The sequence below is a fragment of the Hemitrygon akajei genome, chromosome 10, assembly GCF_048418815.1.
Source record: "Hemitrygon akajei chromosome 10, sHemAka1.3, whole genome shotgun sequence".
In the NCBI taxonomy this organism is placed as follows: Eukaryota; Metazoa; Chordata; class Chondrichthyes; order Myliobatiformes; family Dasyatidae; genus Hemitrygon; species Hemitrygon akajei.
Window position 1 is genome coordinate 50492756 of NC_133133.1, and position 12691 is coordinate 50505446.

At 39.9% G+C, this 12691-nt stretch overlaps 1 protein-coding gene across 1 annotated transcript in view; it reads left to right on the plus strand.

Moving 5' to 3' along the window:
- The window catches only part of sash3 (SAM and SH3 domain containing 3), a 56337-nt gene that overhangs the window by 29152 nt on the left and 14494 nt on the right, over window positions 1–12691 (plus strand). The window contains exons 2-5 of the mRNA XM_073058250.1: window positions 4616–4711; window positions 5595–5741; window positions 9323–9464; window positions 11095–11252. Of these exons, the coding sequence (XP_072914351.1) occupies window positions 4616–4711; window positions 5595–5741; window positions 9323–9464; window positions 11095–11252 (543 nt within the window). The remainder of the gene's footprint in view (window positions 1–4615; window positions 4712–5594; window positions 5742–9322; window positions 9465–11094; window positions 11253–12691) is intronic.

Genomic DNA, 12691 nt, shown 5'->3' on the forward strand with positions numbered 1-12691 from the left:
GGGAAGTCTAAAACTAGAGGGCATAGGTTTAAGATGAAAGGGGTATAAGCAGAAACTGAAGACTGCAGCACCAGTAGTAAATATAAATATACAAATATCACTGTGATGATTGTACGCTCTAGTATCAATTGTTTGGTGACAATAAAGTATAATGGTGAAGATGAACAATGCATGAACAGGAGAGGTGGATGAACGTTTAGAGGATTGCTTTGAGTCACTGGACTAGACAATATTCATCTTCAAGTGTGAATGAATATGCCACAGTTGTCATGAACTTCATCAAGACCTGTGTGGATGAGTGTGTGCCTTCAAGAACATACCAAACCATAAGCCGTGGATGAGCCAGGATATCCATGGTCTGCTGAGGGCTTGGATCTGTGGCATTCAAGACCAGTGATCCGTAACTATACAAGAACACCACGTATGACCTATGGAAGGCTATTTTAAGAGCAAAAATCTATTCCAATTGAGATTGGAGATGGAATAAGATGCACATCAGCTCTGGCTGGGTTTGCAGGCCATTACTTCCTACAAAGCAAAATCTAACATCATGACTGGCTGTGATGCTTCACTCTCAGATGAGCTCAAGGCCTTTTATGCAGACTTTGAATGGAAGAATAAAATTACATCTGAGTAGATCCCTGTGGTAATCTAGTGACCATGCAATCTCTGTCTCGGAGGCCCACGTCAGAACATCTTTCAAGAGGGTGAACCCTTACACGGTTTCAAGCTCTTATAGTGTACCTGGTAGGGCTCTGAAAACCTGTGTCAACCAACTGAGGGAGTGTTTAAGGACATCTTCAATGCCTCGCTGCTACAGTCAGACCTGCTTCTAACAGGCACCAATCGTACCAGTGCCCAACAAGAGCAATGTGAGTTGCTTCAACAATTATAAGCCAGTGACACTCACATCTACTGTGATGAAGTGTTTTGAGAGGTTGGTCATGGCTTGTCTATTGCCACAATAGGTCTGTAGCAAACACAATCTCACTGGCTCTCCACTCGGCCTTGGATCACCAGGACAATGGTAATACCTAAGGCAGACTGCTGTTTATTGATTACATCTCAGCATTCAACACAAGTATGTCCTCCAGTTCTAAATAAACAAGCTGCAAAACCTAGGCCCCTATACCTCCCTCTGCAACTGGATCCTTGAATTCTTCACTGGGAGACCACAGTCTATGTGGATCGGAAATAACATCTCCTCGCTGACAATCAACTCTGGCGCACCTAAAGGATGTGTGATTAGCCGACTATTCTATTCTCTCTACACCAACAACTGTGTCACAGCTCAAGTGCCATCTAAAACTTTGCCAGCTGCCATTGGCAGAATTTCAGATGGTGTTGGGGAGGCATATAATAGCGAGATAGCTGGTAGAGTGGTGTCGCAACAACAACCTTGCACTCAACATCAGTAAGATCAAGGATTTGATAGTGAACTTCAGAAGTGAAGTCAAGGGAACACACACCAGTCTTCAATGAGGGATCAGCTGTGGAAAGGGTGAGCAGTTTCATTTTCTTAGATGTCAACATCTCTGAAGGTTTATCCTAGGCCCAACATATTGATGTAATTACGAAGAAGGCACGCCAGCTGCTATATTTCATTGTAAGTTTGAGAAAACTTGTTTTTTTTCACCAAAGATACTCACGCATTTGTACAGATGTACTGTGGAGAGCATTCTAACAGGCTACATCACCGTATGCTATGGAGAGGCCATTGCTCAGGATCAGAAAAAGCTGTAGAAAGTTGTGAGCTCAGCCAGTTCCATCATGGGCACCAACCTCCCCAGCATTGAGGACACTTTCAAAAGGCAATGCCGTAAAAAGTTGAAATCCAGCATTAAAGACCTCCATCATCCAGGACATGCTCTCTTCTCATGCTACTATCAAAGAGGAGGCACAGGAGCCTGAAGACACACACTCAATGTTTCAGGAACAGCTTCTTCCCCTCCGCCATCAGATATCTGAATGGACAATGAATCCATGAACACTACCCCACAACTTTTTCCTCTTTTTTTGCACTACCCATTTAATTTAATTTGTTATCTATACTTATTGTAATTTATTTTTATTATTATTATTATTTATTGCAATGTACTGCTGCCACAAGACAACAAATTTCACAACATATGCCAGTGATGTTAAACCTGATTCTGAAGGGGACAGATTTATTAGCGATGTGAGAGGCAATAATTTTACACAGAGAATAGTGGGAATATGAAACCAACAGGCAGATACAATTATAAAATTTAGAGAACATTTAGACAGGCTCATGGACAGAAAGGTTTCGAGCAGGGGTTCCCAACCCCATTGCCACCCAAACAATGATTTGTGTGAAGTCTGCTTATTGAAGTGAAATAGGTATCACAACCACCTGCATAAATGGGGCAGCACAGTAGTGTCGAGGTTAGCATTACGCTTCACAGTACAGGCGACTCAGGTTCAATTCCCACCGCTGCCTGTAAGGAGTTTGCATATTTTCCCTATAACTGTGTGTGTTTCCTCCCACAATCCAAAGCTGTACCAGTTGTAAATTGTCCTGTAACTAGGTTAGGATTACTGGGTGGCGTGGCTCTATGGGCTGGAAGGGCCTGCTCTGCATTGTATCTCAATAATAAATAACTGGATTTCCCCTGACTAAAGCAATAACATTTCATTTCATGACTATGTTACTGTGCACTTCTCACAGAGAATGATGAATCTATGTGCAGATCAGGTCATTAGAGGTATTTAAAGAGGAAGTGGATAAACTTTTAAAGATTACAGAAGTGAGGGATATGGGGAACTGATGTGAAAGAGTTAAGGCTTTTGACTCAATACTGAATTCTAAAACTCAGGTAACATAATTTCTCGGTCTGTATCAGTCATCCCTCTGTATATTAGCTCAGTTTGTTTTTTTTTACCTCTCCTGCTGTGCCTTTCACAACTCCAACTTTATTTTATCCAGGTTTGTTTGCTGATCTCCTTACCCTTCAACTGCTGCCAGTTCCACACTGACATTGTTTACAGCTCATCCCCATGGTCAACAACACACACAAAATGCTGGTGGAACACAGCAGGCCAGGCAGCATCTATAGGGAGAAGTGTCGACAGCGCTTCTCCCTATAGATGCTGCCTGGCCTGCTGTGTTCCACCAACATTTTGTGTGTGTTGTTGTTTGAATTTCCAGCATCTGCAGATTTCCTCGTGTTTGCTCCCCATGGTCAACCTGGTTTTACCGTCAGCGACACCCTCCTCCTCACAAGCTCCTGATGTTTCAGTTTCACTTCTAAGGAAACGTTGACTCTCGTTTCTTTACCCCACTGATGCTGACTGACCTGCTGAGAGTTTCCAACCTTTACTAATTTTGTTCCCATTCCTATTTCCTTTGTGTTCTTGTATTTATGATACGCAACCAGAAGTGATATTTCTCCTTAAATTAAAAAAAAATCCCAAGTTGCACACTGAAATGTAATCAGGCAAAATTCCTCACTGAGACAGAGGGGAATGTCAAGAGTGACCATTGCAGCTTGTCCGAAGAAGTGGGGTTTAGGAAATGGCTTAAAGAAGAGGGTGGACAAGGAGAGATAGATCAATTCCTAGATGATGATGTAAAAAGAGTAGTTCAGAAGTGGAAAGCACAAATTTCGAAGGTAATCACAAGGATGGAGAGGTTATAAACATAAGGAGGGATAAAACAATGAAGGGATTATAAACCTAAGAATACTTGTGGTAGTAGATCTGACAACAGGAGGAGAGACTGAGTAGGCTGGGCCTCTATTCTTTAGAGTGTAGAAGAAACTTGCAGAATTTTAAGAGGACTCATCAGGGTTAATGCAGAGAAGATGGTTCACCTGGTTGAGAAACCTAGAAATGGATCCCAGTCTTATAATGATGCATAGGGCTATTTAAGATTGAAATGAGGAGTATACTTTTCATTCAAAGAGTGATAAAAATTTTGAGTTCTATATGCTTGAGGATTATTGAGGCTCAGCCTGCATTTGCGTGACCTACTTCCATGATTTTTACAAAATAAAAATGCAAACAATATGGCCCTCGAGATTCATATGGCATGTGAGAGTTTAAAATGTTCACATATTTTCTATTTTATTAGCAATTTTAACATTCTTTAAATATGATTTGGTCAATCCCTCCACTGAAGTATATAGAGAGAATTTTAATACATTTTAGTATGTCATAGTTTTTTTCTTAGACCCATGATTTAAACTGTTGGGTTGAGGCATTTAAAGCATTTATTTTAATTATTTATTTTATGCTTAAAAAGGGCACAATCATGGAATTGGTATTGCTAACAATAATATAAACAGCAACTCAGAAGTATTGAAGGCAGTAAAATTGCTTGGTTTAGCCATTAGTTTAGTATATTTATAAATAATTTATTAATATATGTTATGTAAGTACATATTTATTTTTATATTTTATGCTTGACAAAGGAAATTCATGGAATTATGATCTAGCAATAATGTTGATGACAACTTGAAAGTACTGAAGTCAGGAAAGTCAATATGGAGGCATTGTGCCTATATATTCAAATCAATATCAACATTCATTCATTCTTGTGAGTATTATTCAATTAATACAAAATGACAATAATGTTTATCATTTCTCTTGTTAGCTCTCTCTACAAAGGTCAAGCAGTTTCAAGCACTTTGATCGCTCAAAGCCTCCATCTTCGCCTTTGGTTAATGAACAGCTCAGCATAAATGAAAATGTAAGTCTGATGAGTAACTCTGGTGCAGAATAAATGAGAAAATTATATTAAAATAGAAGAGAGGTTCTTACCAAGAACTATACTATTTCTTTTATGTCACCTTATAATCTTGCTGTTATTACAATATTTTCAGTGGGACTTACCCTCACACCAACCAACCACAAAGATCATGAAATGGGTTGTAATCAGGTTGGCAATCTACTAGCTGAGTTTGCATATTTGACATGTTTCATTGAAGCAATTGGATTAAGTAAACAGTACTTAAGGGAAATTACTGACTAACCAAATAGTCCAGTAGGCAGTTTAAAACAGGCTGGAAAGCCATTTTGGAAGGCCAGGGATGTTTTAATCACCACTCATGAATAATATTCTGCAGGCTAATTGCAACTCGGGACAATGATCAAAGGCATAATGTCACCTATCTGGAAGTCAGGTAAAGTAGATTTTCTGAGTGGCAAAAGAGAGAAAGGTGGCAGCCCCAGTTATTTTAATGCTATCTAGGGGATGCCTCCATTTACTTAATATGTCTTTTCTAGGTGTTTACTGAGTTTCACCTAATATATCAAAAAGGAACAGGTGATTTTATTTTCTCCCAAGTAATCCGGACAACATTTACCCCTCAAGTTCCCTCTGACCGATACTCAAATCATTATCACGCTGGTGTTTATAGCAATTTGCTGAGTTTTAGCAGCACAAGTCACAAAGCTAGACCATCCCATGAAAAACATTGTCCAATATTTTAGAAAAGGCGTTAACCAATTTAGAATTAAATAATTTCACACCTTGGTAGAACTATTAAATAAAGAGCGTCAAAACAGTGTCAGTGTTACATATTTGCCTGTTACACCCAGAATAGAAATTCAACCTGACATTTTATTTTCAGACAGAGGCGGCTGACACTATTGCAGCAAGTCCAGAAGAGGCCACCAAAGCTGGAAGCAAACTAGGAAAGAAATGGAGAGCGGTTATTTCACGTACTATGAACAGGAAGACTGGCAGAATGATGGTGAAAGCTTTAGCAGAAGAGAAGGTAAAATCTCTTTCATAATTTCATCTTGTCACCACAACACCACCTTACACTGTGAATTAGCATTAAATGAAAAATATTTCTGGCACCTCTGGGAAGGAAAGGATTTCTACATACACACTGGTTTGAGTTGATCGGCAAAGAAGAAAATAGTTCACGTTTTAAAACAAAGTCAAATAAAAAGATTAGACATTTAATAAAATTCCTGAGAGTTCCAGTTGAAAAGAGGTTGTCTATCAATTTATTTTTTAAAATAAGGGTTAAAATAGTAAAGTATTAGCTATCAGAATTTCAAAACATTCACTCTGGGAAGAGAGTCTCGAATATAGTTAATTGATGTGAAGGCAACATGGGGAATTATGAGTCCATCTCCATGGTAGAAATGAGTTGGGGAAATGTCTCAAAAGAGAATAACATGCGACTTTCTTTCTTGTTCCTTCTTACAATGTGGCTAGCAGTATATTCTCTATTTAGGGGGGTGGGCTAGTAGAGGGGAAAACATTTTATGTGGAAAGGAGGACCTCTAGTGTGGAATTTTGTATCATCAGAGCAGATATGATGAAGAATGGAAACGAGGCGAATGGAATGAAGTCAAAGGCTTGGAAATATAGAGTAGAAGCAGGCCCAGCAGCTGACCAAGTTCATGCTAACTATCAGTTGCTCATTACTGTACATATAGGTGTTTGATGACTCTGGGCCTTTACTCACTGGAGTTTAGAAGAATGGGGGAATCGGGGGTAGGGGGCTGGATCTCACTGAAACCTTTTGAATATTGAAAGACCCATCTAGTGTGGGTGTGGAAAGGATGACTACATTCAAAGGAGAATCTAGGACCAGAGGGCACATCCACAGAATAGAAGGATATCCCTTCATAACAGAGACGCGGAATTTATTTAGCCAGAGGATGGTGAATCTGTAGAATTCATTGCCTCAGACAGCTGTAGAAAACAGGTAATTGGGTATATTTGAAGTTGATAGGTTCACAATTAGTAAACGCATCAAAGGTTACAGGGAGAAGGCAGGAGAATGGGGTTGAGAGGGAAAATAAATCAGTCATGATTGATTGGTGGAACAGACACAATGGGCCTATGTCTTATTACCTTATGGTCTTATTAACTCTAATCCTATTCTATTCCCTCCACATTTCCATCAATTCCCCCCACAGCATATCACTCACCTACACACTAGAGACAGTATAGAGTGTCCAAATAAAATACATGTTTTTGTGACCTGGGAGGAGATTGCAGCTTGTGGAGAAAACCCAATTCCATGTAGACAGTAACAGAGTTCAAGTTCAGTTTATTGTCATTCAACCATTCACATATACTGCCAAATGAAACAATGTTCCTCCAGACCAAGGTGCACAATGCAGTACATATAACTCACACACATAACACAAAGTTATTTACCACAAATAAATTAACAAAATATAAGGTGCACATATGATACGAGTTAAAAGGTAAACAATATAACGCCACTGGTGTTTCAGACAAGATGAGACCTTGGCGGTGGCAGCTTCAATGGTCTCATGGTCCGGAAGAAGATGCAGTTCAGTGTCGTAACAGTTCTTTTCCTAATGCTGTTTTACTTCCTGCCTGATGGTAGGGGCCAAAGAGATTGTTGGATGGATGGGAGGTATCATTGACAATGCTAAAGGCATGTACATGTACACAGCGCTCCTGATAAATATCTCTGATGGGTGAAATAAAGACCCTGATGATCCTCCCAGCAGTCCTCTCCTTGCTTTGTAGGGATTTGCAGTTTGATGCCTTGCAATTCTTTTATCAGATGGTGATGCAGCTGGTCAGGGCACTCTCAAAGTTTCTCCTGTAAAAATTGGTTAAAATGGGGATTGTGGGGGGGAGACTTGCTCACCTCTGTCTCCTCAGGAAATGGAGCCTGCACCTTCCTAAAGTTCACAAGCATCTTTTTAGACTCGAGCTGTGTTCGCACCATTCTAGTGGTCTCGCTACCCCCTCACTCCACGCTATCTCATCACCGTTGTTGATGAGGCCAACCACTGTTGTGTCATCAGCAAACTCGATGATTCATTTTGAACCGGATCAAGCAGTGCAGCCACGCATCAGAAACGTGAACAGCAGCAGGCTGAGCACGTAGCCCTGGGAAGTGCCGGTGCTTAGAGTGATGGAGCTAGAGATGATTCTGCCACCATGGACTAACTGTGGCCCTTCTGGCAGGAAGTCCAGGATCCATACAGATTTCATTCCAAGTTACAGAGAGAGGTGATGAGGACAGCTTGCAATCCAGCTTCTGGGGGATAGACATATTAAATGCCGAGCTAGTCAATAAGCAGCATCCTGGGATTTTGAGGCACCATTTTCCAGGTGGAACAGGATGGGGAAGAGGGAAGAGGCTATGACATCATCAGTGGACCAATTTGAGCGATAAGCAAACTGGAAAGGGTCCAATGTAGCAGGAAGATGGGATTTAATGAGATCCATAACCAACCACTCAAAGCATTTCTTTACTGTTGGGATCAATGAGGGTAGTGATTGAGCAGGTTCCTCTCTTTGGCGCTGGGATGCTGGTGGCTGCCTTGAAGCCTGAGGGGACAGAGAAATGTTGAAGATATCTGTTAAAATCTCTGTTAACAGGGCTACACAGATCCTCAGCACCTGACCAAGTACGTTATCAGGCCCTGTTGCATGACATCAATTGACCCTGGCTAGCATCTTCCTCACATCAGCTGTGGCCCGACAAAGAGCCTATTCCTCCAGGCATGGGTGGGTGGTGGGAAGGGGGGCTTTCCTTGCTGGTACATGGTCACATGCATCAAACTGAGCATTACAGAATGATAGGTTATGAGGAACGAATCAGGTCATTGGGGTAATGAGACAGCAGACACACCAGCTACACCACATTCAGGAAGCAGGGATAAAGGAGGCAAAGACAAAAGAGTTGTGAGAATCATTGGATTTATGATGGATGTTAGTAATTAACTTAATCCCTGAGTTGGAGATAGATGTGTCAAAGGAAGAGTCAGATATTAACCATATGAACAGGACCAAGGTGCAAATTGGCAGCAAACGGGGCAAATTGTTTTGCTTTGTCCAAGTGTAGGAAGCAGTACTGTCATAGTCATTAATGTCAGGGAAAATGAATAGAGAGAAGCACCCTGAATAAGACTGGATGTACTGTATCCAATGAAAAGATGGGCATATTTGGCCCCACTTGTGGTCCCATATCTATACTTCTGACCTGGAGAAAGTGAGTGAAGTGAAGTTTTACAACATAACAAATGCAGCCAGACAAATGGGAAAGCGATAGGAAAGGCTGCTCAAGGAAAAGAATAAAGCTAAGATAGGAAGAAATTATTCTGAAGAGCAAGAGAGGTGAAAGCAATGGTTCTCTTGGGACAATCTTACCAGGAGTACTTTAGGGACAGGCAGAACTGGCCTGTGCAAGAAATAGGAGGCTGAAGACTGTACAAGGAAATTTTAGAAAAGATGTAAGTGACAATGACCTGTTATTAATGGTAACATCATATATCAAGATTGGCTATTAAACTGGCAGTCAACTATAAGTTGTGGCTCATATTAACTTATTGCAACTTCTGTCTTCAGACTGACAATGCAGAAGAAGGTCCCATGTCTCCAATGACTCCTGATGATCTCATGCATCTAAGACTAGGGGACAGGGCCTCATACTCAGCCAGTGAATCAGAAGAGTATGTCAACAGTCCTCTCAGCAGACAGGCATCAAACAGTAAGTGCCACAGTAATCATGGAGCACAAACTGCGAGCCACAGGAATGTGCAAAAATACCTTCTGTTTGTGTTTAGTAATGAACATGGGAATCATTCCAAAATGTTTCTAAAATGAAGTATTGTTGTAGTTTGCATCCTAAATACAATGGATTTGGTTAAGTGGAATCCAATATAACCGGTATATTTGACTCAATTAAACAACTGCTTCAATTAGCCAAAGTTTCACAAAAGTAGTTAAAAAGTTATAAAAAAGTCAAAACACTGTTTAACAGAGTAACAAATTAAGTATTTAACTGAAATATAGAACAAATTAGAACACTACTAGTACTACTGCAGTACCATAAAACTCTATTAGTTCCCAACAGTTATCAACAGAGGAATTCATCCAGTGAACTTAATCACGTTCTTTTGATTGACCGTAAATGTACAAAATCAGAGCAGACACCAAATGGAATTCATGACCTGCCTGCATACAATGCTTTCAACAATTGCATCCTCCAAATCTTCATCTTCATTGTAACATTCAAGATGATTGTCGATATCTTCAAATTCTTAATCGTTCCTAACTTGAAGTTATGAAATCATTTCATTTTCACTCCCAGCCATTTCTGGCATCACCAAGCCTCAATGCTTAAAACTGCAGTGTGCAAAACCATACTGAATAGTTTTGCTGCTTATTTCTCACCAACTAACAGTGACAAAAATCATTGCTTTAGAACACAAGCTGACTCTATTTAAAATCTGTTTGCTTTAAGCATATTTTAGCATCTAATGGCTACACGTGCGCACGACCAACGCAAGTTAGAAACTGCTTGGCAACAGTCTCCTGTCTCAATTAAGCAGCATAGTGTCCCAAATAAACTAAAGGTTATCTTTTTGATTAGTTTTTGTTCTTTAAGAGTTGTCTCAAATAAGTGGCTACCTTAATTAACCAAAGGCCCTTTTAGTAGGAATCCACTGTATTTAATCATCTTTATTGTTTTCAATGATAAATTGAAAATCAGAGCTGTCAAATAATTATGCTATTAAGAACAACAAAAGATCAAACAATGATTACAATTTGCCATCTTCATTTATCCTTCCTGTTTCCAAAGCCGTGGTTGTCTCCCTGTGACTCTAAACTGTTATAGCAGCAGAGTATTTTAAAATAATTGAGTTGATTGAGAACCTTTGCACAAGGTGAGATAAAAGGTATGGATGGAAAAGACATAAAATGGGCTGAAATGCAATTTCACCAGGCACTTCGCATGATTCGTGAAAGAGGTCGAAGCAGACAGTTTGGGATTAAGAGTATGGGATGAGGTTGGATACCAAAGAGTGTAGATTTCCTGGGGCAATGATGTCTGAAAAGTCATGGACCACTGGTCATGACCCAGGAAGAGAAAAAATGGAAGTGTCAAAGTGTTATTGTACAGTCTTCATAATTTGACACAATCTCCCAACACTATCTCATTTTTTGATCTTGCAGTAAAACAACACATGAAGGATTCAACTAAGAACAGAAGAGTGACAGCAGAAAACATTAAATTCATCAAAACAGTTAATTTAATGCTTGAGAGAGTTCCTTTAAATAAAAATATTAATACCACAGGTATTGAAACTGTATTCAAGTGTATATTTCTTAACCAGGTGGAGACCCATTTACCCCGGATTCTGAAGCCAGCAGTAGAGACAGTGTCCAATTAGATAACGTTCCACCTCCATACTTAGGACCGTTCTGTGGCCGTGCCAGGGTCCACACAGATTTCACCCCAAGTCCATATGATTTTGAATCTTTGAAACTCAAGGTAAGTTATTAGTTTGTAGATATAGTTTGATATTCAGGAATACAGTATTCACAAAAATCATACTGCAGGAGAATACCCATGTCCATGGTTGGTATAGATGATCAAAAGGCTTTATGCATATGAAGAAGTTGTTCAGTAACTGCTTGACTTCATACCATTTTTAACAAAAATAGTACTGAGCAAAACTGAGTTAATGCTAAAAATAAACGGAGAAGTTTCCATTTTGCAGTGTTAAGGTTATAAATAGCTAAATGTACTCTTCAACATTGAGTATTAATGTTACATATATTTCTTGCTTCACAGTCTCAGATACAAAATATGCAATCTTTCCAATAGATTCCCACCGTAGCTCCAGCAGTTCAGGCAGATTAGCAGCAAGCTCCACTGAGGCTAGCAAGGTTCTGGCAAGATGGCGCCAGTGACCAACGGCAACATCTTGCAGGCAGCTTACAGAATTACTGGACAACTTCTTCTTAATGTACAGTACTTCTTACTCTTCTGAACTGGGATCGATTGTAGCCTGTAATTTCCCTTTTAAGAATGTATTTTTGGGCCAACTGAATGATCTGCTGTTTCTGCAATCTCCGGGGGTCTTCGTCTGGAGTGCAACTCTTGGTCATTGCTGGGGCTGTGCACTAAGTCAATTCCTAATGGTGGAATACAAACCTATGGTCAGCTCCTTTACTCTGCGCCAATTAAAGCGACGAGAACGACAGTGGAAAACTTTACCTTCCTCAGCATTAAATGTCAACACTTTGGTGTCAATTACTATGGACCTCACAGATTAATATGCCTTCAAGTTATGTATCACCTACAGATTTAGAAATTGCCCCCGATTCAGTCACATCCAAATCATTGGCATATATTTGGAAAAGCAATAGTCATGATTCCAAGCTTGAGTATATTCAAACATCTGCATTATTTTGATGTCAGATAAACAACCTTTGGGTTTTGGCCCAAAACATCGTTATTACCTCCTCCCATAGATGCTGTCTGGCCTGCTGAGTTCTGCCAGCATTTTGTGTTTTTTATTTGATTACCATTGCTCCCTAGTACTTAGCAAATGTTCCTTTTATGCTCTTAGGGCCCCTCTTTTTCCAAGGCATTCAACCACGATGACCAATTTATTAGTTTGCATCATTTCAAACACCTTTGGCAATCAAAATGTACATAAACACATCTCCCTCATTGATCCTGTCAAAAAAAATGATCTAGTTAGTTGAATGCAATTTGTCTTTAACAAATTCACATTGGCTTTGTCAATTCAATCCACACTTGTCCAAATGACTACACCTATGCATAATTACTGTTTCTAGAACTTTCTCCCCAAGAGGATGAAATGACTGATCAGTAGATGTTAAGATTATTCATAATAGACAATAGACAATAGGTGCAGAAGTAGACCATTTGGCCCTTTGAGCCTGCACCGCCATTTTGAG